General features: G+C 38.5%; 1 protein-coding gene and 5 long non-coding RNA genes across 10 annotated transcripts in view; 2 read left to right on the top strand and 4 right to left on the bottom strand.

The window, feature by feature from the left end:
- Positions 1-2,193, bottom strand: part of LOC124312312 — a 32,019-nt gene extending 29,826 nt beyond the window's left edge. Inside the window, exon 1 of the long non-coding RNA XR_006910467.1 lies at positions 1,883-2,193. This is a non-coding gene — a long non-coding RNA (uncharacterized LOC124312312). The remainder of the gene's footprint in view (positions 1-1,882) is intronic.
- The window catches only part of LOC124311557 (contactin-associated protein-like 2), a 31,730-nt gene extending 19,150 nt beyond the window's left edge, over positions 1-12,580 (top strand). Inside the window, exons 3-6 of one of the 2 annotated variants that reach the window (XM_046776084.1) lie at positions 10,896-11,050; positions 11,121-11,322; positions 11,399-11,653; positions 11,717-12,580. In XM_046776084.1, the coding sequence (XP_046632040.1) occupies positions 10,896-11,050; positions 11,121-11,322; positions 11,399-11,653; positions 11,717-12,156 (1,052 nt within the window). In that variant the 3' untranslated portion in view covers positions 12,157-12,580. The remainder of the gene's footprint in view (positions 1-10,895; positions 11,051-11,120; positions 11,323-11,398; positions 11,654-11,716) is intronic. The other variant, XM_046776085.1, reaches the window with a different exon arrangement.
- LOC124312351 lies at positions 7,338-7,720 on the bottom strand. The gene is made up of 3 exons (XR_006910478.1): positions 7,598-7,720; positions 7,460-7,528; positions 7,338-7,391 (listed from the first exon to the last, which is right to left on the bottom strand). It is a non-coding gene; the product is annotated as an uncharacterized LOC124312351 (long non-coding RNA).
- On the bottom strand, positions 8,844-9,343 carry LOC124312229. The gene is made up of 3 exons (XR_006910425.1): positions 9,147-9,343; positions 8,970-9,081; positions 8,844-8,903 (listed from the first exon to the last, which is right to left on the bottom strand). It is a non-coding gene; the product is annotated as an uncharacterized LOC124312229 (long non-coding RNA).
- Positions 12,581-12,899: 319 nt separating the features above from the next.
- Positions 12,900-16,699, top strand: LOC124312134. 4 transcript variants are annotated; one of them, XR_006910309.1, is made up of 8 exons: positions 12,900-13,032; positions 14,301-14,436; positions 14,501-14,752; positions 14,835-14,988; positions 15,054-15,149; positions 15,270-15,559; positions 15,626-15,793; positions 15,860-16,699. It is a non-coding gene; the product is annotated as an uncharacterized LOC124312134 (long non-coding RNA). The 4 variants fall into 4 exon arrangements; XR_006910308.1 differs by having other exon boundaries at positions 12,901-13,028; positions 15,860-16,698; XR_006910307.1 differs by having other exon boundaries at positions 12,901-13,021; positions 15,860-16,697.
- A 9,885-nt stretch (positions 16,700-26,584) lies between these two features.
- On the bottom strand, positions 26,585-27,174 carry LOC124312267. The gene is made up of 3 exons (XR_006910459.1): positions 27,016-27,174; positions 26,682-26,908; positions 26,585-26,615 (listed from the first exon to the last, which is right to left on the bottom strand). It is a non-coding gene; the product is annotated as an uncharacterized LOC124312267 (long non-coding RNA).
- Between the last annotated feature and the right edge of the window lie 801 nt (positions 27,175-27,975).

Consider the following 27,975-nt stretch of genomic DNA (forward strand, 5'->3'; position numbering starts at 1 on the left):
GGAGGTACAGATTAGTTGCCCCACGCCAGCTTGTTTCTTCCCACCACAAACGGAAAGTCTCCTTTCTTTTATACCCCTAACTACCATAAGGTGCCAAGTATGCACTCAATTAATCCCGTTTAGTAATTCACCCGCGCCATAACAGGCCCAATAATCTTCCTTCTTTAAGACCATGCACCCCCACTTTTATTTGCACTATCGAGTAATTTTTATTTTTTGTTATAATGTGCCTCGTATGTTACTTTCCTCCACCTACCGCTCACATCTCTTTCCAGTATGCTCACAGCCCCTTTACAGTCTCTTTCTCTTCAAACAGTTTCCTATGTTTTCTTTATGACCTCTCCCTTCACACATTTTCCTATGTTTTCGTTATCATCCTCCTCCTCAAACGTGTCCAGATGTTCTGTTTTTCTTCTTCCCAATCTGCAAAACTGCAGCAATTTTTTTATTACCTCGCAAATATGTTTCCCTTTTCTCCTTCTTCGTATTGCCCCCTTAAACCATTAAATGATAAGTTAAGCCGACTCCGGGAGTCGCCTTCAAAGAAGGAGGCTATGTAATGCCCCGCAGAGCCAACTTGCCCCGCGAGCCAACTTGCCCCTCAAAGGCAACACACCCTGCAGAGCCGACTTGCCCCACGGAGTCTATTGGCCCCGCCCCTTCAGCGATGGCCACCACCCACCGTACACGTCACAGCCGTGACGCCAACACCGGCAGCATACGTCACACCCGTGACGTCACCCAGGAATGCCATCCACCGGAAACACCGACGCTGCACGTTGACTCGGCGAAATCCCGGCCCAGCTCCACCGGCTCGCTGGTCCAGCTCCACCAGCTCGCTGGTCCAGCTCCACCAGCCCGCTGGTCCAGCTCCACCAGGAACACGACCCATCTTAATCACTCTTGCCCTCATTTGCCCCACTATATATGCCCTACCCCTTTTCGCGTCTCTCTCTCTCTCTTGTACTTCAGCGCATAAACTACACATCTAATACAGTTGTCTCGCACCTTTACGCGTCCTGTTTATTCACTGTAAGCTGTACCTTACACCAATTTTAGGACGAATCAACCTACGCATGGGGAACAGCGGTGAATAGTTTTGTGTTTTGATTACAAGAATCAATACACAGTTCATGCTAGGCCTGGATTTCCTAAGGATAGTGGAATTCAGAATCGAATTCCCCGGCGCCACCATCCGGTGGCCACGGGCCCTCGCGGTCCGCCCAGTACGTCGCCGCGTGGTTGCGATCAACGGGCCAACTTGCCCCAGATGCCAAAAAGTGGGCCACCTGCGCTCACAGTGCACGGGCCGACCGCGCCCGGCAAAAAGAAGCGTAGGAGCCAGGGCTATTGACGCACGGCCCCAACAGTAAATTCCGCTCTAACTCCGTTGTTTTTATCCTTTTAACCCTTTTTTTTTTGCCGCACCAACTTTTATATTTCAATGTTTTTTTTAGTATCCGCCGCTACCTTCTTCCCTTCCCTTCTTTGTTTTGTTAGTAGCTGATAACGGCCTCAAGTGTTTTTTTTTATCTCCCAATATGTCCACAAGCGCGTATCAATATCAATTTAAGTAAAGAATACCCGTCTTCCGAACCAGTCCCCCCCCCCTGCAACCATTATTTCTGTTCGGTTCCCCCTTCGAGAAACCATTTTTTGATTTGTTCCCTTTTCTTTGCTCCTTTTTTCTCACTCCTCCAATTATTTCCCTACCACTAACTAGTTTATCCATCCAGCAATCCCCAGTTTCCCATTATGTTGTACACTGCATTAAATTGTATTAAATGTCGACTCCGAGAGTCGTCTCTAAAGGAGACGGCTCTGTAATGCCACGGTGGCAGCCCCGCCCTCTTCAAGATGGCCACCACCAAGGACGTCACACCCGACGTCACACCAATGACGTCACGCCGACGTCACGCTAGGACGTCACGACCGGCACCACACCCTACGTCACGCCGGACACAACGCGGACTCAGCAACTCCCGAGTCAGCACTCGTCCAGGCCGAGCTGGCCCTCACTCACGTTCGGACCAGCCGGCGTTACAACCCAGACCGACCATGAAGATAGCCCGGACTTACCGGAAGACATGCTGACACAGCAACACCACTAGATATAAGCCGCCGCTTCTCCCCTTCATCTCTCTCTTGCCCGACACACGCTCTCTCTCGCTGTACCCCTTGACCAGAATACAACGCTTCATTATACCTTGTAATCTTGTGTATTACACGGCGACGAACAGCAATCGGCAACGCCGAATAAAATTCATGAAAAAATGGTTGAAATGGGGGTATCACGAAAATTGTGATACCTCAGACATCTCAACGAATTTTCAAAAATTCTTTTGGATTCTGGAAGAGGGATGAAAGGGTTACGTTTTTTATGAATTGTTTTTTTAGGAGCCAAATTTATGGCTAAAAGCGCTGTATAGTCGGAGGGGGAGACATTGAGTTTTCGTGATATTTCACGATTTTCAATCCCGATTATCTCGAAAACAAAAAAAAAAGATAAAAATCCGGACTTTATTCAGTTGGAATTGCCTTGTGATTTTGAGCAGAATAGACCTAGTCCGGATCTTTAGAGTCCTTTTCCGGATCTAAAAACGACCTTCGGGAAAAAGGGGGTATTTCGAAACGGTTGAGAGGGAGATCGCTTGTTAATTTCTGAAAATAGTCTTTCAACTTCAAAGTTAAGAAAATTCAATAAACTTGATTCAGCCTACGTTTGATAAACTTTCTGAAACGAGTTTCAAGTTTGCTTGATCCTAAAATTTTAATTGCAAAATTTGTAGGAGAAAGCAAGTAATTCTTGCTTCAGAAAAGTTTATTAAACACTAAAAAACAAGTCACTCAACTTCAAATTAAATGTACACAGTCTAAACATTTTAAGTATATAGAAATTAAACAGTGAAATGTGTATGTATGTTGCGGACGAAAGCTCAACATGAAATGTGAAACACAACTGAAAAATCGTAGAACTTTTAGGAACTTCAAGAAAGGGGCGTGTCAGCTCAGCAGAAACGAAGAAAATGTAGAATTGCTATTGGTAGGAGCGCGGGGTAGGAGTCTGCGCCGCTAATTGAGAAAAAGAATAAAAACCTTTTTTTATAAATTTTGCTTTTTTTTTTTGCTAATGAAGTCAAATATTTGACAAATGTTATTGCACGTTATGGTAGAATTTAAAGAGTGAAGTGGAATTTAAATTGATTAAAATTGCTACGTTATTTGCCATATGTGTATATGTGATAACAGCATATGCCCGAACATACAGGCCTATTAGTATAGGAAACCTCCCAGATCTTCTATACAATTTGAGCGTCAATATATTACAATAGACTTGGCAATAGTTCTTCACTATTTCTTTTTCGAGTTCTATTTTTTCGTCAAGCAAATTAATTGAATGTTTGTTAAAAAACTCAAATATCTTATATTTGTTTTGTACCAAGTTTGATATTTGCTTAAATATGCGCGAAGTGTCTTGATATATAAATATATTAACTTTAAAACTATAGGCCTATCAAAGATCATATATATACAGTATACCTATATAATGGAATATCGCGTGACTCGCACCTCAACAAGAAATATAGGCCTACATGCAATTCGTGTCTGCTGATGCCAATACTATAATTTATTTATAAGGAATTTAATTTATTTCGGGGCCAGTAGGCTCCGCGGGGCATTACATATGCTCTTCTCTCATGAGATCTCACAAGAGACTATGTAAAAGAGCTTTCCAACACGTCAATAATAGAAATAAAAAGACCAGTGTACCAATCCAGCCTTAGGGCCTATTGTTTTCGGTTGGCGGTATTTCCGAGAAGTTAAAAGAGTGTGCGCGAGTGTTTTCTCTCCTGAGGTTTTACCTCTTGGGACAGCAGCAAAAATATATTTTTAAAAACAACCCTACATGAATTAAATTCCCATGAGTGCAGAACTCCCTGCTGCAGAATACCCGCCCTTGGACCTTTACACTAAACAACCATGTGTCACTTTCGGTATACCTTTAGTGTATCCAGGGGAAAACGAACTGAGGAAAGGGAGGAAGAGGAAGCGAGAGGAAGAAAATTGCAAAGCGTTTTCTAGAGCAAAGCTTAAATCATTTCATTGATGGAAACGTTAATTATAGCTGTACAAATCTATATCTCAAACAAAACGCACAAATTGGCTTGTTAGCTTAATTAAGTAAAGCGCCGTGCCGATGTCATGAGTTCAATTCGCTTGCTAGTCGAAATCTCGAACGCTAAATCTCTTGTTATTTTTATAAAAAGATTTGATTATTTTGAATATTTCCCCCCTAGGTGAACGTTTAAGTTTTCGTATTGTATTTATACGACATTAAATGATTTTTTTACTATAGTTAATATCAGGCCTAGCACTGAAGTAAATAATTATTTCAATCGTTTAGATTGCGCAATGGTCTAAGTATATATAATATTCGCAATGCGACCGATTTGAATTTCCTGTTATTCCAGATGATGCTCATTGTGTGACTTGTTTGCTTCCGAATCAGTGAAAACATAATTTACATTAAATCTCGCATTAAATTAAATAAATATTAATTTTATTTGGGATAGAAAATCGCAAAGATAGGCATAATATTTAACACGGTGCTTCGTCCATCTGTATCATTAACGGCAATAACCCATTTTGGCATAATATAACAAACAATAAATTTGCTGCTGCGCATGATGGTGCTTAGGGTGCTTATCGTCTCTCACGTTGATCATTCAATTTTTCACGATTGTCGGATCGGAGATTGGAGAGAGAGATCGAAGAGAGAGATTGGATAATCGCTGTTCAATTTCCTCTTCTTCTTGTAAGTTTTTGGGGTGGACAACCGAACCGAGTAGGCCTATTAGAAAATGCCCCTAATATAGCTGGCGTGGTTTAACTGTTTTCGTCTTGCTTTGGGTATTATATATCGCGCTGGAATAGCATCCTATCGTGTTTCTTTTTGCTAATTGGCTGACAGAGGTTAAATTTTTCCTGCTATACGTGCATCACATTGCAAGACAGTATAAGTAAAAGACTTTAAAAAAAAGGAAGGGGGGAGCATTCAAATATTTTTACCACATCAATATCTTCAATAGGCCTAATCCAAGGATAATAATAATTTGATGAAAAAATGGCTCACAATGTATATTAGTGCGGATGATGACTGATAGAAATGAACGAACGATGGGAACCAATAGGCCTATGCTGCTGGAAACTTTGTTCAAGACTAACCCTTTTTTTTTAAATTCCAATGAAATAGCTCATATAGATTTCTGCCAGCATCTGGTTTTTACTCACAACAAACCTAATAAAAGTCGAAAAAACAACAACAATGTAATTTGAGAATCTTGGACACGGCTGCTGGGAGTGCTGGATCTAGATGGCCGCCGAACCAGTATAACTTTATATATAAAGTATAGCCTATATTTATTATATCTTGGAGGTGGCAGCGCACCAGCAGCAGCACCAGCCATTGTGAGCAGCAACGACGATCCCTTGTCTTATTATGGTATGATACATGGACAAAGGAATAAATAAAACTACACCCTCAGTTACAATGCGGCAATAACACGATCAAAATTTCGTAAAAAATATAACTATAGCTAATAATTGAGAAAAAGAAACTATTTTGAAAGCACGACTTTGTCCAACTGACAACATCATGCAGCCATCTGCCATCTATATAGCTTATATATAGTCCATCAGACCATTATATATTGTCGTCAAATGAATCATTTAGGCTGTATAATGTCAATATCGTTTTATTCTATAGTCAGCACTAGGCCTATACAACAGAAACAGTAATAAACAAATACGAAGCACCGAAAATAAAAATGTGAACAATTTATCAGTAATGTGCTGCAGCGTATACTACTATACTGCATAAGACGACTTGCTTACAATACTTGCTATATGCTACAATACTTGCATTGCAATCTTGAATTGTTGATTTAATTGCAGATAACTCGTGTGTATTTGGTCATTTGGTGGCACTTTTTTTGCGCTGTCGTGTTCTGGCCCGATCGGTCGAAAAGGATCAACAAAATCCGGAAGACTTGGCGATCAATCGAGACACTCCACTGGTTTCACCTCAAAGCAGAAAAACGGATTCAAAACTTGACGTGAAAATAGCTCATCAGCCTGGACAACCTGACGAACCTCAGACATAAATTTTTTCTAGTCCCGAAAATCTCGGAAAAGATGCGCCGGAGAAGTCTGAATTAATCGGAGAAGTTAAATCTAAATTGCTGGAGGTGGCGTCGGTTCCAGCAGTTCCATTCAACCCTGCGCTATCCAGTCAAAGTCGAAGATTGTTTCTTCCTTACCTTTCGTCTCACCGTCGACCTTACTACCGCCGACCGTACGTGAGAGGTGTGCTTGTTATCTTTATTACTTCGGAGGCATCTTCGGATATCTGTATTATGGTGCTGGATATACGGATCATATGGTTACGGTGACTACGCAGGAGGATACTACAACGGCTATGGCGATTACGGATAGGCCTATGAGGTGACTAGGCCTATAATATGCATGGTTGAGGCTACGGTGATTATGGAGGGGGCTATGGCAACGTCAATGTAGGAATCGATTCAGATTATTAACTATAAATTCGTCCAAATAAATCGCTCACAATTGTAAAAATAAATTTCAAATTTTCCACCAAAAAATTTTATTCTTTGATCTGAGAACAGTCACGATTAAAGTTTACAATACTTATCGGAAGAGTAAATATAAATCCGCGGCTTATTTCGGACCAATAACGACACGGACCAACTTCAAATCTTCAACGGCAGCAGTTGAAAAATGTTAATCCACATGGACACGGGCAAACTACAATTCAATCGTTCTTGCACTTCAGCTTCTTCCACATGAAACTCGTACTCCGGAAACGGCACGGGGAAACACGATCGGTGGCTTGATCCGTCAGAAAAGCGAAAAGTCGCCCGTTTCGTCACTAATTCCGTCGCTGTCCTCGTCAGCACTGCCGACGGCTTCGCAAAGTTTCCAACACAGGCGAAGATCGCTGCTCAATTTCCTCTTCTTCTTGGCCGTTTTCTGAGTCAGCTGGACGACCGACTAATGCTCCAAAAAGGCTGGAGCTTTAATTGTTTTCGTCTTACTTCGAGTATATCGCGCTGAAACAGCATCCGGTCGTGTTTCTCCTGCCAGTTGGCTGGCAGGGGTTGGTTTATGGCCTGTGGGCATCGCATTACAATTTACAGTCAGACTTTTATTTTATTTAAAGAAGTAGCCTTCAAATATGTTTATACCACGATATCTTCAAGAATCCAAGAGTATTTGATGAAAAAAGTCTCTCGGCTAGGCAGAAGACTGGAAATGGACGAATGGTCGTTGTTGATGAATTGCTCGTCCAATTGCGGATTGAAATTCTGTTCCTAATAAAAGCAAAATTCCTTTTAGCTTTATGTTTGAAACTATTTTTCTAATTTTATCAAATACGGACACCAGACGATGTTTGGTGGAGCCTTGGGCATCCTTCATGTCGAATGTTATCGGTTCAATCTGGAGAAACCTGAAAAAAAGAAAGAAAATGTATTAGCTCTCTCAACAGATTCCACAACGACAATATTGAATTTCAAACCTCGAAATGGTTATGTGGTAGCTGGCGACATTTTCCACAGCCCACAAGAGTGGCGTTTCCTCGTTGTTGCGTTCGATGCAATTCTTGACGTGGAAAAAATCGAAAAAAAGCCTCTCCATACTCTACAGAAACAAGGAGAAACTCAGATTCATTGTAAATAATAAAAAATATTCAAGCGGTTCAATATACTGACCAAAATCAAGTCTGTGTGAATTAAGGGTGTATAGTTGACGGCTTCGAGGTTGTCGTGGAGTACGACGATGCAAAGAGCAGGTTGGCCTTTCTTGGACAGATGTCGATGGGAATAAATCTTGGTGGAAGAAGCTTTTCAGCTGTCGGAGAAACTGTTAAACAATATTCTGGAAAATAGCTAGTGAACAAAATAAAATACTTTTAAGGCCCAGTCGGAGCGAGGCTGAAGGAGGCCGTGGGATTATTCTGGTGGTGAAACTGGCGCAGAGGAAGCAAAACCACGGCGTCTTTTGCATGATGACGGACATCAATCCCTCGCCAACCAGCAGCTCCACGCAATACGAAAAAAAAAAATACTTTATGTTAATTAATAAATTAACAGTACCTAAATCAATTGGTGGTGTCTTTTGAAGGCAAAAGTTTTTAGAAAATTAATAAATACCTGGATTAATAATTAATAATTAATTAATAATACCTGGAAAACGAACCATTTTTGCAGACCACAACCTCCTCCACACCACAGATGGCGCAACTCACCTGTTGAAAATGAATCAAGAAATTATTCTAAGCAATTCAATTTATTTCCAAATTAAATATAGCGCTTACGTGAGTATCGTCCTCGCCAATGCTGTAACTGGTTTGTAGAAGTTTATTCTGCATAAAGAACAGAAAAAAAAACAATTATTCAGCGCTCATAATTAATTGGGAAAAAGAGAATAGACTATATCACCTTGCATTCGCGATTGCATAAACTTCCAAAGAAGAGCGGATGTTCCATACATATGGGCCCATCATTTCTACATGACAACCGAGACAGAAGTAATCCATGTCCAAAGTTCCGGCCTTGATCCTGTCCACCACAACTGTTGGTTGAGTTTTCACACAAAAATAAATGATACAATTTGATAGACGAAGATTTACCAATGACGTAATCCCGCGAGTAAGTGAGATCATCTTCTCCGGAATTGTTTTTCTTCTTTTCCTTCTTGTTGTTGCTGCCCTGAAACACTGACAGGCTCTTTTTTCTCGTTAGCGATCCTCTTCAACTTGGTTTTGGTGTCTTTGATCCGGCCCATGGAACGTTGCAGCCATTCCGGGAACTCGTCCAAGACCACTGGAATTATTTTAAAGAAATATATGTTGATAATAAAGGTTGACGTATTCATAGAAAAATAATTACCATCTCGACTGTTGTTGCTCTTTGACGACGCCAAGAGTTTGATAGCACACGTCTTCAATTTATCAGCCGTGCCTTTAACTAATTTCTTCTGATCTCTGTTAAAGGCGACTGCCTGTAGATTAAAAAAAAAATTAAAAACGTTTGATGGCAATAAAAATTTGTATAGTCGTATTTAACCCGCAGCGCTTCCAAGACTCCTTTTTTTGAGAGGCTGTTGCGAGCTTGATTTAACCGGATTTAACAGGCTGGCCAACCGGTCATCTAGAAAACCGCTTAGTTTTTCCGACGGCAAATGTTTTAACTCCCAAGAATGTTAATACAAATTTTTAACTAAAGTAATCGGAAACCGTTTTGTAATTAATGAACCTCGGGGCTCGGACACAGTTTGATGGCCGCCGAACCAAAATATCCAGTAACTAAATAGTCGGTTTTCTCGGAGGTGGCAGCCCACAGTCAGCGCATTGCGAGTAACAACGATTCCTTTGTGGTAATATCGAAAAATGTGAATAAATAAAATAACACGAATAACATTAAAAATATGGCAAGACGATTAGAATTTCTCAAATGATAATTAAAAATTCCGAAAAAACAAACAAAAAACAATTTAATATAAAGGCGTGACTTACCGGGTCACCAAGACCAAGGCCAGCCATCTAACTTAGTCCAGACGATTGTCCCCAGTCGAATACAAAGGAGTTCCAGCATTTACATTTTAACCTACCCTGATCGGTCATTGTTACAGCGCCATAATATTTGTCATATCGATTCATTATATTCTTAATAATAACAGTGGGCTCTATCCCTTAATTATATACTTGAACCAACAACCGAGCTCGATCCATCCCAATTTCTTAAATTAATAGTAAACCTTGAGTCCATGACCCTCTCATTATACCCTAAAACACGAATATAAACGACAAGGACTCAGAATTATTATACACACGCTTGCCTTATGATTGGGATATATGAACAATTAGTATAATTATAATCTAAGCTATAATGTATATGGACAGTTATGTTGCAATTATAGTAGCCCAATGCATACATAAATTTTTTATCTATACGTTATCAGTCTTTACGCGTCAGCCTTTGTTGCAACACAACAGAGGCAAACAGTGATTTGACTTTTATCAGTTGGTGCATTCATGTCGACATAATTGGTCACACAAAGAAAACTTTAAAATGTCATAAAAATAAAAAACCCGGGGGATTTTTTATTTTTGAATATCTTATTGATGGATAAGGCAATTTGAAATTTAAAAAAAATCATATCGCTCACACGATACAAAGTTAGATTCGATTTCCTTTTCTTGTCCTATAAATAGGATACACCCACCAATGCAAAATAACAAAACCTATTCGATCTTTCGTCGATATATACAATGGCTAAGTCATCGTATCACAGCACCGAGACACTCGTCTTCGTCTGCGTTTTTTTGTTAAGCGTGACAAGTGGCCAACATCCAAATCACTTGCCGCAAACGAAAGACGACACTAATCTTCGTTTAGAATACGTATGAAATTTCGCAAAATAAAATTTTACATTTCTTTAATGTTTTGTTTTGTTTTTTTAGGAAACTTTGAAAACTCGATTCGAGAGCATCGAGATTCAATTTGACCGCCTGAGAGAGGAAGTCCGACTGCTAAAAACAAAGACTAGCGAAAAAGATTTACATAATACTGGTGATGTCGCCTCATCTAAAGGTGGAATTCCAAGATCTTGCCATGAAGCCCGATTGGCTGACCCTTCATTGTCCACCGGCGTTTACTGGATTGATCCCGACGGCCAAGGTGTTGGAGACGATCCCATCCAGTAAATTGCGACATGTCTTCAGGTAGGATGATATAGACTATTACCTTTAATAATTGCCCGTTAGTTTTATATTTACATAATTTTCACTATAAGCTGCATTTTCTATTCGACAGGAATGACAATCATTGGGCACGACACCGAAGCATCGACAAACGTCGGCCATTGCACAGATCCCGGCTGTTATACGAAACCAATCGTGTACCAAGCATCACTAAAACAGATCACAGCCCTTACACAACTTTCATCAGATTGTCGCCAGTCAATTAAGGTTCATTTCGAAAAATAATTCGTCGATCATAATATTTTATTCGTCAATTAAATTTTATGCCGGTATACAGTACGAGTGCTACTCTGCTCCTCTGCAGTTTGATGGCGTCGAATATTCCTGGTGGAACGACCGGAACGGTAACGAGCAATATTACTGGCACGGTAGCGATAACTCCACGCATATGTGTTTGTGCGGAATTGCAAATATGTGTGCCGATCCTAAAAAAAACTGCAACTGTGACGCGGATGTTCCCATTAACTTAGTCGACGAAGGTATGTTGAAAAAGCGAATTCAATTGATCTTGTGTTTGAAATATATGTTTCACTCTTGGATTTACCATATAAACAGGAGAGATAACTTCGAAAGAAAGTTTGCCAATCACACGTTTGATGAATTTCGGAAGAACGATCCCTGCAGCGTCGAGTGGCATTCACACTTTAGGAAAATTGAAATGCTCCGGCCAGAAGTTGGTCGACGGAATGCCAACCTCTTGCGTGGAATTGTGGCAGATCGGTCATGTCCTTAACGGCTTATACTTGATCAAGGGCGCATCTCATGTAGAAACGGTTTACTGTGATTTTACCAAAGCTTCAACCGACACAGGTTTGTTCAGACTTGAATTTAATTGAATCAGCATGAAATCATATCAAAGGTTTTACGCAATAGGATTTGAAACGTGGATTGGCTTTGCCGATGTCAAGTCATCATCTGTTTATTTTGATGTACAGAGGAATACGACTTTCTCAACTATTAACTCTGTCATTCCATATGAAATCACAAGAACTAATGTGGGGAATGCCATGAACCCTTCTACTGGAATATTCATAGCACCGAGACCGGGGAAATATTTTTTTGATTATTCTGGTATTGCTGATGTCACTCAAGGAACCAATGCTGCACGCGTTGATTTTCAGTTGAATGGTGCTAGGATTGCACAAGGATATAGTCACACCACTTATGATGCATTTGCACACCAATCCACTTTGGAGCTTAAAGAAGGAGACCAAATAAGACTGTTCTTGGTAGCCGGAGCTATTAATGGTTATCATACTACTTTTATTGGCTGGTTAGTCGAAGAAGATGATGGGTTCAATGTTATAGAGTGACAGCCGACGCAGAAGACCAAAAATCAAATTTTGATTTGATTTGGCATTTTGAAATACGTTTCGTGCGGTTTCTCCATGGTAAGTTGAGTCGAAAGTTTGTGTCAAATATATAGTTCGCGATAGTTCGTTTAACTGCGTTTAACCATCCGATAAAAAAAAATTATGCAATAAATCAATAATGTTTCCGATGGTAAATTATTCTGATATTTTTTTCATTATTGCAAAGAGCTAAGCAAAACTATAATGAGATTGCCCGTATTATCCCTGACTCTTTTGGCACTTGCAAACTCACAGTTGTTGCTGGATGCGGGACTGGATATGATTTTTAAAAAAAGTTGAATATCGTTAATAATAAGACAAATTTTATCCAGCTTATACTCCTTATTACATACACTTGAGTCGAAAAATACACCCGTTGCGATTGCTTTTGTATTAGGACGGACAAAAAATAATTCAATTCATAACAAAAATCGAGGAAGAAAGAAAAACAAATAACGACGTTATTCAGATAGAAATGTTGGATTTCTACAGGAATTTACCATTTAAGATGGCCGGATCGACTACACAAGATGGGTAAACAATAACTGCCCACAAATTGATTTTGTTCTTAAAGTCGATGACGACACATAAACCGACGTCAACGTAAACGTATTAACCTATTTCATCAACACGGATGTCGCCATGACGTGTGTAATACTAATAATCAACGTTCAAATTAAACTTCTACAAACAGCTCAAAGTCTCAAACGCAACACATTTTCAGCGAACCAAGCGGCTGAAAGCCGCAACTAGTCTTTTGCCTTTTGAGTCAGAAACCAGAAACTCAGAATGGTGAATGGTCAGCGGTTTACGGTTTTACCAGCTAGTACGTAGTACGTATTCTCTTCTCACATTCTGTCTGCTACGATTTGATTGTCAAACCAGAAACAAGCAATATTTTTAAAAAATCATTAATTTGTGGGATCGACTGCAGATCCGACCCCTCAACTGAACTAGCTTTTTTTACTAATCGATTACTTAACAGAACTAGCTTTTTTCACTAATCGATTACTTATCAGTAGAGTTACTTAACTTATATTTACTTTACTTATATTTACTTATACTAATATTTACTTTTTAGTAGTTACTAAACTTATAAAACTATAAACTATAAATTTTTACTTTTCTTAATTTTATTAGATTGTATTTCTGCAGCATTTATATGTTTTGTCCTCACTAAGCAAATTTACCCACAATAAATACCCTCTAACTTTGCCGATGCAAGCGGCAGCGGAGCGGATGCAGCGAGGATACCTCCAGCGTGACTCGAGCCCGCGGGAGTGGGGGCCCCGGAGGGGCACTCCCGCGGCCGCGAGAGGAGTGCTGGAGATCCTCGCGGCTAAAGAGCGGAGCCCGCGCTGCATAGGCAACGTTGCCAAGTGAGAATGTATTTTTTTCGCCAGTCTGTATATATTTATCCGGCAATGCTGCAAATTTCGTCTGCTCTAACGTTAGTTGCATTTTGCAAGTGGAGAGAGAAGGACCTTATCTCAATTCTCTTAAAATGTAATTTTTTGTTTCGATATTGTGCAGTACAAATCGTGTTTTAAAACTAGTTTTCCCTGGATTACAATTACAAGACGTGTGTCAAGAGCTCAAGACGAGTAATCGTGAGTTAAATGCCTGATAGTCGAAAACGCCCCCTTCTAATTGATTAGACTACTACCATCTCCTTTTTTGCTTATTCACTTAATACTTAATTGATTTTTACTACGCTTACGACACTTGTTACTTGCGTTTTACTAGCTGTTTTTAGCTAAGCTCCTTTTTCTTACATTTCACTTGAATTTTACTACACTCAGATACTTTTTACTTGCTTATTACTAGTTATTTTCATCTTACCTTGTTTTTTTTACTTTTTTTTAGTTACTTACCCACCCAAAACCCCATGTTTTAATCATCGGTCCCGTATGGGTGGATATTTCATTCTTAGTAGTACTAAACTTATTAGTAATTTTATTAGTATGACATATTAGTAAAACATTTATTGGTAATTTTTTAAGTACTTATATTAGTAAATTTATTAGTTTTTTTATTAGTAAATTCATAAGTAAAGTCGAGGGGTCGAATCTGCAGTGATACCAATTTGTGTAAATATGTTGTAGACTTGTAGACTTGTTGCGCTTGTAGTCACATTTTGACAGTTCGGGCCGACGTTCTGACCACGATTCTGACACTCAGGCCTGGGCCTGCTCATGGAACGTCATCGAACATTGTTTGTTGTGGTTGTGTTCAATCCAAGTAAGTTTTTAATACTAATTGTACACTATTAAACCAATAAATATTTTAAAATAAAACTCCACAGCCAATGAAAAATTCAGCATGGAGGTTGATCAACCTGTTGTTCAAGATTCAAGAAAACAAGCCACAAGCTGTTGCTTTCACTCCGTCACTCCTGACAAATGTGGTGTTTTGAAAAAAATCAAGCAGACAGGAACTGGCAATGTGCAGCACAGAATAAGGGCATCTTAGTCTACTACACAGGCTGTTTGACGAAACATGGAACTTGATTCCAGTTGGGACAGAGGGTAGAAATTAAACTTCAACCGTGGCAAAGGTACTCATAAGTTATAATGGAATGTGATGAATTTGTGGTTGAATTTTATGAAAATTTTTTGTGTGGAAATCTCTACATGTAGTGTAAGCCATGGAACCTTACTGGTGTATAGCTACCATTGAAGCGTGGAGAGGTGGCAGCCAGCTTGTAAATTTTAAATCCAATTATGCCTGCAGTGAAAATGGAAACCCACCTAAAAATTTCTCTGAAAAGCCACAACATTGCCGGTGTTTGAAGTATGATTGAATCCATACTGTTAATGTTTATGTAAATTCTGTAATTCTTATTTGTGTTTACATAGGTTGGAAGTTAGAAGATCTCACCAAAGCAATTGGTAGAGGAATTTTAAATCAAACTTGAAAGTTGGAAGTCGTGATGAAGAATGCAATTGTTGAAGGTATACTTTCTTAATCAAAATATTTAATGTGAAAATTTAATAGTAGTTGCCTTTTTCTCCCTTCATCTTTGTATTTTCACTGGTCGATCGACACGGGGACACGGTGCATTTCATGAACAGGAGTTAAGCTTGCTCGGTGACGGTGTTGAACATGCTCTGTTGAAATTCAAGAAGCAAGAGACGAGGAGCTTGATGAAATTGACACCGGCTCTGCTGGTAACGAGCAACTCGGTGTTCCACCCAACGCCAACTTCGAATGCGAGATTGAACTCAAGAGCTTCGAAAAGGCTAAAGAGAGCTGGAAGAGGTTAAACTCTGCAAGGAAAAAGGAATCAATCATTTCAAAAGGCCTAATACGCGGCCAACAAACAGAGTACTCCAAAATCGTCCCCTCCTCGAGTTTGAACAAAGTAATTTTTGCTTTTCACATCAATTTAAATTCATTTTATTAAAACATTTCATTTTCACTTCATCAGCTCTTAAAGACGAGAAAGCTACAGAACGAGAACAGCTTATGTTAGCAACACACTCAATCAGTCCATGTGCTGTTTAAAGTGAAGCGATTTCTGTGCAATTCGTGATCAATGCCAAAAGGCGCTAGAAATGGACCCAAAAATGAAAAAGGTTTATTCCTCATTGGCCAGGTAACGTGGAATTTGACGAGCAACTTGTTTTGATTTTTTACTCACAGATTTTGTTTCGCCTTGTAGGCAATTTGGGGCATCCACAAGCCGGAGGAAACTAAGAAGCATTTCGAGGCGATTCTGGATTCTCCATGATTCGGACAATAAGGCGGGCGCCAATCAAGTGCTGGTGATCTGCAAAGCCAAGATTTGCAAGCAACGCGAAACGGACAAGAAATTGTGTACGCTAGCATTTTCAACAAGATGGACGTAAATGATTGACAGGTTAAACGAAAAGAATGAAGGCAAATGGCTTTACGGTTGGTGGGACGAGTCGACGAAAGGTGTCTACCTATACGCTGATCTGAGTCAAATCGAACGAGATAAATAAGAGCTGTGGAGTATTTAAAGGTCGATGGTAGGAAAATTAATGCAGATTTCTTCAAGCGCTACTGGCAGGAAACCCAATATCGTATCAGTCAACGGGAAGCCGCTGAATGTGGATGAAAATGACGGTATGGAAAATAGTGAAATAGCTTCTTCTAAACTCTCTACCAAATGGCGGAGTCTACAGAAGCATCCAACGACAATCAGATGATCTTCGTTAAAGGTTTTCGTGACTGCTTTTGCACCATTTGAATTTGAATTTTGTATTTTGACTTTTCAAATAAAAATTCTGAATTTGGCGGGTAAATTTAATAAATGAAAATGGAGATTCTATCTCAGTTAACGAACCGAAACCTACCCACTAATAAAACACTTTTTAGGAAATGCTGTCTCGGTTGAAGATTTCTCAGCCAGCACCGTCGTATATTTGACTTTTGATATGCAAAACTGTAATTTTTTTCCCTCTTGTTACGAGATGGTTATCTATGGCCTTTCAAAGCAGTGTTTAAGCTTTAAGTCTACCAATTCGATCACTTACTAAAAGATTAACTCCTCGGTCAGTGCCATCTGGAAACAATCCTTCACTTTACTTTAGTTTTGATTTTTTTTAAATTCTATATCCCCAAGCACAGCTAACATCACCAGCACTATTGTTTACTAAGAAGTGCTTGATAGAAGGTAGATGGTATTTGAACACTGTTACACAGATAAGTTAGTTGAAATATATGCGTCGGATATATATCCTTTGCAATCTTATCAAGTTTCGTCGTTGAATATCCTTTTTTTATATAATAGAAAAAGGAATTAACAGCAATGCCCATAGTTTTTTATTCACAATCTTCATTCAACAAATCAATCATAATATGACACAAGGCTATTCAGCGTTATTGTGACCTTACCCTTGCTTGAACTTTATTTTCTCAGTATCGCTTGACCTCTATTTTGTACATGTTATCATAATTTTCGTCTTCCTAGAACTTTATTTATATTTTTTTTAACACGTAGAATATCAATTCCCTTGTCGACAATAGACTTAGCTGACCTCATTGGATTTATATAAATAGCGATAAATAGTGGGTTGGTTTCCGTTCGCCGCGGCAGTAGCATTCAAAGACGTTGAGGTGACCAGTCACATTTAAATTGAGACGAAAACGGTCCTCTCGTTATAAGCCTAGTTTTTTTTTGCCAGCGATAAGACAACGAACAAGCCGGCAGACACTAGATGCATGTATTCAACTTAACCAAATCTCGCCACCCTTGATGCCTTTAGCTACAATCTTGCGAAAGAACTGCATCCGATTCCAACCCCTTCCAGTTGAAAGCACTATAAATTAGTCGAACCTTTCAGCTGGAAGACTAGGATAGGGACGAGTCTTTCACACGGTGTCAACGATCGGTAGCAATGGAATATCCATTTGTAGTGGAGTAAATTCGAGTAAAGTTATCAGACAAGATAGGCTTACCTGAAACTAATTGCAAGTTAAAATATTTCTCATGAACTTTTTTTCATTGGTATGATATTAGTCACGGATCAAAACCCTCCCGAGAAATATTAGCAATATAAATGAAAAAAATAATATATATAAAAAAATAATAAAACAATGACTTATCATGGCGTATCCTCACTTATCACTCTCACATCATGGCGGACAGTCCCTCCGTAAAATGATAAAATACAGACGATCTACAACTCCATCTTTTTCTACTAATCTCTAAAATTCAATAATAAGCTAGCGCACAAGACTAGAGGATTCATTTTCTATTTTTACACCAGCAATTTTAAGTTATTTAGCTTAGTATGGAGCAGTTACACATCCTGCGTTGCCAGGTCTGGAAATCAATTTTGTGTCCAAAAGGGCCAATCAGCGTACAGCGTTTTAAAGAGGCTGTACGCTTTGGACACAAAATTGATTTCCAGACCTGGCAACGCAGGATGTGTAACTGCTCCATCGAGCGCATTTTTCAATTGTGGTTGGAAAAATTCCGCCGCGTGCATTTGGCGTATTTGGTATCTTCGCTATGCAAGATACGCCAAGCGTATGCGGCGGATTTGTGGACAGTATGTATGCGGCGGCGGGTGTGGACATCGGGGTTGTAGCCGATGACGCAGTCGTCACCAGCCGGGGCGGCGTGACCCACCACAATAAAGGGCAGGACACAAACCAACATGAGGGCAGCGGGCTTCTGGGTCAAGGCCCACAGCAGCCGTATCATGATGGCGGGAAGCTTCCAGAGCGCTTTGGCTAATTCTGCAATCCCTGATGCTGCGATGGGGCCTGATAGGTTGAGACCTCTCATGGCGACACTTTCAGACTTCTTGCCTGTTTTTTTGGCAAGACCTTAAGGCTTGTCTTGGAGTTGGTAAACACTTTTGTGGTTACCAAAGACCCCTCTTTAGGAGTCTTAGTGTTCTTAACTTCTTTTCCCATTTGCACTTCCTTGCGGTGATGCTTGGTAATAGGAGTCAATTTACTTCAGTTGGATACTCAGTAATCGATCAAAAAACGGTTTTGGGCGGTTGTATACAATGCTGTAAACTATATTGGAATCTTATTATTATATTAAATAGGAAATTAACCCCGCAGTCTTATTTGCTGTCATATTATTGATTTTTAGAGATATTTAGAACAAAATTAGGAGTAGTGGTTCCGGTAACGCAATTTTTCAGCGGTTTCAACGCGCAACAGTGTGAGGATGTAGTTAGCGATTTTCCGGTAAAGTCTGAGGATGCACTTTGCGATTTTCAGTGCATGCTCATCCTCAGGACGGTGATAGCGAATGGTTTGCTGGTGTGTGTTTTTGATAACACGTGATAACATCTCCTTCCACTGCGTTGAGACCAATGAAGTCGTCGGGATCGGCGTGGGTGACTTTGACCAAGACCTGCATGGGATTATATTGTAGAATGACGACGTCGTTATTACCTTCGGTGATGGCGGCCACGAGTCGTTCGCGATCTTCTCTGGGATCGAGCACTAAAAAGTGAAAGGTGACCGGAGTCTCGTTGGTGAGTCCTCTCCTGGGGTTAATGTTGGACATGAGGAAACCAGGAGCGCCGGCCACAAAGATACCTTTGAACTATGGTGACGTGGCGTAGAGTTAGTTTGTTCGAGTCTGGTTCAAGCCGTTGGCAACAATGACAATGATAGGTTGAAACCAGACGAGTTGGGGACAATGTTGCTGTTGTGCCAGCATTAGCAACTGGTGTTTGTTGATGCTGTAGCGCTCTTCGTTGCTGGTTACTACAATAGGGGCCTTCATCCAAGTTGGGTCTTGTGCAATATCATTTCTGGTAATGACTTTTAAACGGTTGATGGTGTCCATCGATCTTGTTTTAGGATCCCTGAATGCGGATCTGAGTTTATTAAGAAACTCGATATGCTCTGGATCGTTTTGCGCTCGCATTTGTCGAGTCAATTCAATTTTGCGGAATTGGTTGAACAATTGAGCGCCTCGATTGCTGGGCCCGGTCGATATTGTGTGAGGATTGGCGGAAGCTTGAGCGCTGACATACTTCAGAAGGGCGGCGTACAACGATTCGGCTGGCGCTACTGGTGGTAGTTGGTTAAAATATCCCATAATGATCATGGCTACGTCGCCGAAAGGATGGTTGTCGCCCATCATTTGTTGCATGTGACAGTCATCTTGGGCGAAGAGTTCTGGTCCCACGAAGTAAATCTCGTCGATGATTTTGCACACCATTGTTTTATGTTGCGCTCGTTCTTGAATGTTGGCCAATTTCATGGCGTTGAGTTTCGGCAGAAAGCTCCGACTGTCGTGAAAGATGGAAATCGAGGCGAAGTTGTGCATCGCTCTTCCGTTGGGTAGATTGCTGGCCGCGATGCCAGTGGGGGCAACGCAGGCCACCGTGAACTGCAGTATGGCAGCGGCTTCTTGAATCACTCGGCAAGGAATGACTTTCCAGTGCCGTGTAAAGCTCCGCTTTACAAGACCCTAAAGGCAAAGAGGGGGAAATGTTGTTTTCGCGAGCGCTAGGAAAAAGATTGCTGTCTTCTTCAAGATCGTCTAAATCTGGAAGTCTCTTTGCTATTTATTTCGCCCAGTGAATATTTGTTCGATCACGGTGTCCTTGAGTTTTTTGTTGCGGATGACCTGCAGAAAATTTATGAATCTGACGACCAGTTGTTTGTTCTGGTTCTTCGTCTTCTTCGTTGCTGTCTTGATTGCTTTTTTCTGGAGTTAATTTACACGATTCTTGTGTTCTAGTAAAATTCCAAAAATTCATTGTATCAAAGTTATTGCGTGGAATACATAATCATGTATTGTTGCTTTTACTTCTCCGAATCGAGTGATGGTTGCGTAAATGTTTTCTTTTTCTAAATAAGCTATTGCCTGCATGAGTGGAAGGGGGGCCGTTTTGTGGGTCAAAAATGTCGTTTCCTAGCAGGGCATAGGCGGCAAGAGGGCCTCCAATGGTATCTCCGTTGGTGGATGCTCTTATAGAACATAGAAATTTTCCCAATCCAATAGAAGAAGGGGATCTGCAAGGAGTTCGAACTTGTTGTTCAATTGTGTCTTCTTGCATTTCTTGATCTCGGAGAAAATTTTTGTTTTCTTCATTTGCCTTTTCTTGTTCTTTACGAACTTTTAATTCATGTTTTTCAATCGCTATCATTGCTTCTGCTAAGGCTTTTTCACAGTCGGTGCTGTGTTTCGTTGTGTAAGCTCCATAATACATACTTAATTTTTGATCTCGAACATATTTCGTACAATTGTTGCAATTCATCACCGACATGATTGAGGGATTAGAATCCGTTAAAAGTATAAATGGAGATCTTTTTTTAATGTCAATTAGAAGCTCAGTTATTTTTTCTTTTGGGGGCTGTGAGATTTCGGTTGGATTTAAGTTTTTTGTTTGACTTTGACTTTCAAAAATAGGCGTTACTTTAGTTTTATTGTTTGGTTGGGATGGTATCTGGTATCTACACTTCGTTCTTCCGTTTTTAAAGCAGCTTAATCTGTGTCGCCAGTCGTGAAGATTGACACGAAGTTGAATGCATGCAAAGTCCAGTTTCCATAGATCAATTTCATTTTTGGTAAAATATGATTCTCTTTTTCTTAAAGATTTCCAAATTAAATTATCAACATCTTCTTCTGATGGTGTTGGTTTGTTTAAACGCTTGTAGCCATGTGCAAGAGCTGCTTGAACTTGATTATTGACAGTTACTTTTTTGTCACATTTTTTGCAAATAAGTATTTTCCTTTCAAAATCTTTTCCAGTTCTAACTATTTCGAGATCAATATTTGATGTAACTTCTATGTGTTCTTCTTTGCAAGAATTGCACTTTATTACAAAGTCCATTTCTTCTTCTGGTAAAATGAGTTCTCCTTCTATCATATTTGTTAAGTTTTCACACAGCTTGTCTGTCACTAATTTCACATTTTTTAATTTTGTGTAGTAATTGGGATCTTTGGCACTGTTGACGCCAGAAATCTAAAATTAGATTTTTTAAGAGAGTTAAATTTATTATTTTTTATTTTTTTAACAATGAAAATAAATTTTTTTCTCACATCTGTTGTAGTTGATGTATTTGGTAGAGAACAATCAAGTGATGAAGTGGAAGGTTGGACGGTTGGTTGATTACTGCTGTTGAGCTAATTAAATTATGTAAAGATCTCTTAGATGTTTTTTTTTTAAATTTCCATGAAAAATCTTATATTACTTACGTGTTCCATGTTAGCATTTAATTGATGCATTTCTGTTTCTTGTTGCTCTTCATCTCGCTTTAATGCAGTAGTTAATTGATTTTCAATTTCTGAATGCCCATATAACCAAATCAATATATGAGTATGAAGAGTCAGTCGGGATTGTTCTTCAACTACTCTTAACCACGCTTTTGGTACGCCAAAAAGTCCTCCTTTTTTAAAAGGGCGACTCTTTCGTAAACTCCAACCAATGATGTCTTCAATAGGGTCATTCCGCTGAAATCGAATTAATTTTGGCGCTCGACATCACCGATTTTTTTAATTTTTTTACAGTGTGTTCATTGTGTTTGTATAAAATTTTCTGTAAAGGGAAAAATTTTTCCTGTTTACCGAATGGGAGATAAAAAATCCCAAAGTTTTGGTTTTTTAAATTTAAAAAATTGATTTTTTTCGTTAAAATTCAATTTGTTCCAATACCGTTTGTGCTACAGATTTAAAAAACAGAGGAAAGATAGAGAATGTTTTTCTCTTTTTAATCATCTATTTGGAATTCAAATTAAATTAAAAGAAAGTAAGGATATTGGGGTTTAAACATTTTTTTAAAAAAAGGTCTTAGCGAAGATATGTTAACTTCGATTTGAAAATTTTTTTTACTAATCAATAGCTCTAATATGTGCGCATCTCGTGTAAAATTTTCAAGTTTTACCCATGCTTTGTTAATTAGTTATTCATTTTTAAATATTTATTTATTTGCCATATCTTTTGCACAGAGAACACTAGCGCCACTCAACGGGCACGGTGGCAACTCTAGGGACACCCTGCCATGACAGTGAAGGGGTCTGTGCAATTGAAACGGAGAATTGAAAAATATTTAAACATGCATAACTAATTAACAAAGCGTGGGTAAAACTTGAAAATTTTACACGAGATGCGCACACATTAGAGCTATTGATGAGTAAAAAAAATTTTCAAATCGAAGTTAACATATCTTCGCTAAGACCTTTTTTAAAAAAAATTATTAAACCCCAATATCCTTACTTTCTTTTAATTTAATTTGAATTCCAAATAGATGATTAAAAAGAGAAAAAAATTCTCTATCTTTCATCTGTTTTTTAAATCTATAGCAAAAACGGTATCGGAACAAATTGAATTTGAACGAAAAAAATCAATTTTTTAAATTAAAAAAACCAAAACTTTAGGATTTTTTATCTCCCACTCTGTAAACGGGAAAATTTTTTCCCTTTACAGAAAATTTTATACGATCACAATGAACACACTGTAAAAAAATTAAAAAAATCGGTGATGTCGAGCGCCAAAATTAATTCGATTTCAGCGGAATGACCCAATAATAATATGTAAAATGCGTTGAAAATTTAACGCAGCTGCCCCAGGATGTTTTGATAGTAGAACAAAACGTTTCGATCCTTGTGGAATTGCATTAGCGCTCGGGGCCGATTCCATATTGTTTTCTATTTTCTGGATGCAAAGGTTTTCCTGAGTTACCACTATCATCTGGTGGTATAAGAAATGAAAATAGTTTTCTTGGCGATTTGTTAAATGGGAAAATTTTGGATTTTGAAATCTCGATGAACTGATTACAAACTGCACAAGAAACAATTTCTTCGTGATATCGATCGTAAATGGAGTTTGTTATTTCTGTTAATTGTTCTTTTGAAACTGGTTCTGACATGCCAAGTTTGTCTAGTTTCACTAATTCTTCTAGTCTGAAACATTCGTAGATTCATTTTCTTTATTTGTAATCCAATTTTCTGGTTTACATTTTTGTTTGTCTTTCTTTTTGGTTTTGTTTTCTATTTCTTTTAGTTCTCTCCCTTTCGTCTGGTTCCGCAATTCTTCCGCTTCCATCTCTTTCGTCTGGTTCCGCAATTCTTCCGCTTCTATCTCTTTCGTCTGGCAACGCAATTCTTCCGCTTCTATTTCTCTCGTCTTGTTTCGCAATTCTTCCGCTTCTATCTCTCTCGTCTGGTTTCGCAATTCTTCCGCTTCTATCTCTCTCGTCTGGTTTCGCAATTCTTCCTGTTCTTTGTCGATTGGCAATCCTTTTATGTCTATGAAATGAATGGATGTAATAAGTAAAATATTATTTGAAAGAGCCATATCACTAGAAAAATATTTATGCTTATTAGTTATTAGTAATTTATAAGATAAAAAGAACACGACGGTACATAAAAATTAATCAAATCCATTTTTTGCATAAACAAATCGAAAGTTAGTATAATGACTCATCAGTTTTAGGTCTAGAATGTAGAATCCCATAATATTGTGATTGAAAAAATAGGCCTATACAGATATAAAAAATTAACATAGAAAATTAGGCTTACCTTATTTTTGGAAATTGATGATCGCTATCGTTTGTAGATGCATCTGTAGTTGATGAATCGCATTGAAAAACATCATGTTCTGTGGTTTAAATAAAGTGTTTGTATTTGATTAGTATATTAATTTCAATTCTTCATACTGAATTACTTCAATAATTTCCTTTAATAATTTTACAAAATATATCATACTATAGCGGTCAATAATAATTAATTTAAATTATTTTACTGGTAAATTGGTAAAATGTTTTTATTGTAATTAAATTCTAATAACCTTTTCATTTTGTAAGATATTTTGAGAATGATTTCGAGTTGTTCTTTTTAAGGGGATGTATTCAGGTAACTGTCGTAATAATGTAGGGTTGAATGTTGTTTCTTCTTCCGAAGAACTAGTCCATTCATCAACCAGGGGATGTTTAGTATTAATTTTCCTTTTCAACGGTGCCTTTCCTTTAATTATTGTATTTTCATCTTCACTTTGGCGCTATTGTTGTAAGACTTAAAAGCACCATGTTTTCATTGAAAGTTTTCTTCTTAGATGTTGTTCCTTGAATGATGTTTACTTCGCTTTCACTATGTGAAGGCATTTCAATATCGCTATCGATTTCAGTGATAATTTCTAAGTTTAAAGTTGATGAATTTGGATTTTTTAATGATGAATTTTTAAAGAATTTCGTATGGTCGATCATTCCGATTTTTTTAGATGAAAAACGTCAATTTTGACAAAAAACACATTTTTTGTACTTTTAACAAGCGATCCGCCACTCAAAGAGACCGTTTTGGGGGTTTTTGATGTAGCGGAAATCGTCGCTGGGGGTTCTAAAAAAAACCAATGGATGGGTTTTGTGCAAAATTTTTCGCTAAGTCGATTGCTAATAATCGCAATCGCCTAGCTTTTGTAGTTTGGGAGATATTTTTTAAAAAACTGAGAGGGGGTAGCCGAAATTTGGACTTTTTTCGTTTTTTGTGCAGCAGTTTTCTCGTCAACTGTTGCACCTAAAAATAATCCAATTGGTTTAAAATGATGGGATAGCCCGTCTCTTCAAACCATTTTAATGTTTTTATAAATATTCGGCTTAGATGCCGAGATATTAATGATTGAAATTTTGAAAAAAATTTCCAAAAATTTCTTCGTTTTTTGGCCATGCCGGCCTTCATCCCTTAAGCCACCTAGCGCTCGCGAAAGCAAAATTGCCCCCTCTTTGCCTTTAGGGTCTGTTGGGGTGGTCACCCCAAAAAGCTGGAAAGCTATTTCAAACGGAAATAGATAAAGTGTTGAAGACCAAATGTGCATCTCTTCAGAGTCTTCCGAAAGAAATTAACGAATTTGAAAATGAATTAGATATTTGGAAATCTGTTTTGTCATCTTCAACAGCGGGCATTATTTTATTATTAATTGTTGTAATTTTATATTTGCAAGAAAAGAATAACGCTAAATTTTTAAAATTATCTGAAAAATGTTTGCAATTCAAAATTAAAATTAAAAATATCGAAAAAAAACTGCAAATTTAATAAACGGCGTAGAGAGTTATGAGTGATGAGAGTAAATGAGTAGTTATACTAGTTAAACTGATGTAATTTCTAATTGATGTTCAATTATGTGCGTTCATATGCAATTGATGTGTGTTCATACATTTTATAATATTTCATATTTCTGAGTTTTCACGGATTTAAAGTTGTAATTGATTTCAAATTTGTGAATAATTTATAATCTGAATTGATAACCAATAACTATATATTTTTATTCAAAAAGTTGCGCTTTCTCACTGCTTTCAGATGCGCTTTCTCACATCTGAAGTACAATCCATAAAGGAGGAATGGAGGAGGTACAACGCGAGAAAATATTTGGGTCGATGTTGGTTATGCCTTATTCTTAGTTACGCCTCCTTCATTGCTTGCACTCTTTTCAAATGCCAACGCGTTTTCTTTAAGGGATTGCACTACGTGTTTAAAATGTGGTAGCCATCAACATGGCGTCGCGTACCGCTTTAAAGCTCGAACGCAGGCGACCGGCCTAAAAGTTCACCGAACTAAGAAAGCAGAGAAGAAGATGGGGGCTATAAAAGGGCTATCCACAGCCCACAGCCCAGCATAGGAAGAAAATCTCTGCCCGCCAGAGGTCCTCTCCAGAGCCCCATGACGTTAAAGAAAAACATCAAAAGTTTTTCAATCTGTATTCAATCATAAAAAATGTTTGCCCCTAACATTTTAAGGAAAATTTGGAAGCTGAAGGCGGATCGGTTATCTTACTTTCATGTTATTATTTTCATTATTATTATTCAGTGTGAAGAAACTAGAAACCTCCCTACTTACGGCTATAATCGCTATATCATTCTTATTTCACCTCTTTGGTAGTAAAACCGAAAATTCCTGTGTAGTAGAGTAGAGCACAGTAACAGGAAATAAGCTCACCCGTTATTCCAATAGGATACAAGATAATGAAAAAAGAATATCTGTTCAAATGAAAACATTAATGGATAATGAAACCAAAAGTAAAATTTTTAAATAGTAATATTTACCTGTACCAATGTAATTGCTGGCACAGTAGAGAGTAAATTCAAGATGTAGTAAAGGTAGCGAAGAACTTCAGTAACAGTCCAAGCAATCAATAACAGGGGTAATCCAAACTGATCTCTTGTCGCAGTAACATAGTAAAGGATTGGCCAAAGGAGAAAAACTCTTGAAAAAACTTGAGCGAAAGTAATTCCAACATTGCTGGGAATGATGCTTTGGCACTGTGTACAATCTAGATACAAAATAAGCAAACAAATATTAAAGAATAAGTTGGAGAAAATATATAAATAAATTATATGTACCACAAAAGAATTTACAATCAAAAGATTGCCTACATACTTCAAACTACATTTGACTACATTTCTTTAAACTTGGTTGATTAGCAGCCAGCCATCAATTGTTTTGTTTTGCCTTGTTTTGTTTTTCGTTTATATTATTTCCAATCCAAGGCCGCGTGAACTGTCTCGGTCTATCAAAACCAATCAAAACTAAACGTAAACAGTGGACCGAGATTGCCTAGATAATAGGCTGTGTTTATATAGCACGGGTTTATAGCAATGCGTCAGAACTATCTAACGGCAGTTTAATAAAACACGAAAACACAAATTCAAGTATATAATTATGATTTCATCGCAATATAAAAATCTAAATGCGACGGCTCTATGTAAAACCTTGTCTTGTACAAGATGATCATAATTCCCTAATTTTTTAACTCTAATAAAAAAAACGTATAAGACATTAATGAAATAAACAACTTTCCTATCTCTCTGAGAGGAACAACCCACGCCATCTGTTGGTGTGGGTTGGGTTGGGTTGGGTTTGGTCAGCAAACAGGTCTTTGGCGATAGAATCCATATCGGGAAATTCCGGGATTCGATTTCCGATTTTTGGGTTGTCTATTTTTTTCCTCATCGTCTGAATTTTTCCGTGACTGTGGCGCCACTGCGTTACGCGCGTTGCTCTCGCTCGAATGCGCGCGCCATCTAGGCGTCAGAGAACTAAACGTCCACGAATGGAAAGCGCGTTGACGGGTGAGCGGAAAGAGAAATTGGGGAAGCGGAGTTTTTTCAGTAAGTTGGGGAAGTCGCTTTTAAATCCCTTTCCCCCTAAATTGGCCGACCAAAACAAGCAACAGGCTGACGACTTTTATTCCGACGTTAAGGAATCAAATATCGACACGATAGCAGCAGACACCGCGCCTCCATTTCCAGAGGAGCTTTCGTTCGAGGAGGCCCGTGTTGCATTTTCGAGGAAGGGAAAGAGTGCTCTGAACGCGCCTCGACCAGTCCGCAACCTGGT

Source organism: Daphnia pulicaria, chromosome 1, assembly GCF_021234035.1.
Source record: "Daphnia pulicaria isolate SC F1-1A chromosome 1, SC_F0-13Bv2, whole genome shotgun sequence".
Taxonomy (NCBI): domain Eukaryota; kingdom Metazoa; phylum Arthropoda; class Branchiopoda; order Diplostraca; family Daphniidae; genus Daphnia; species Daphnia pulicaria.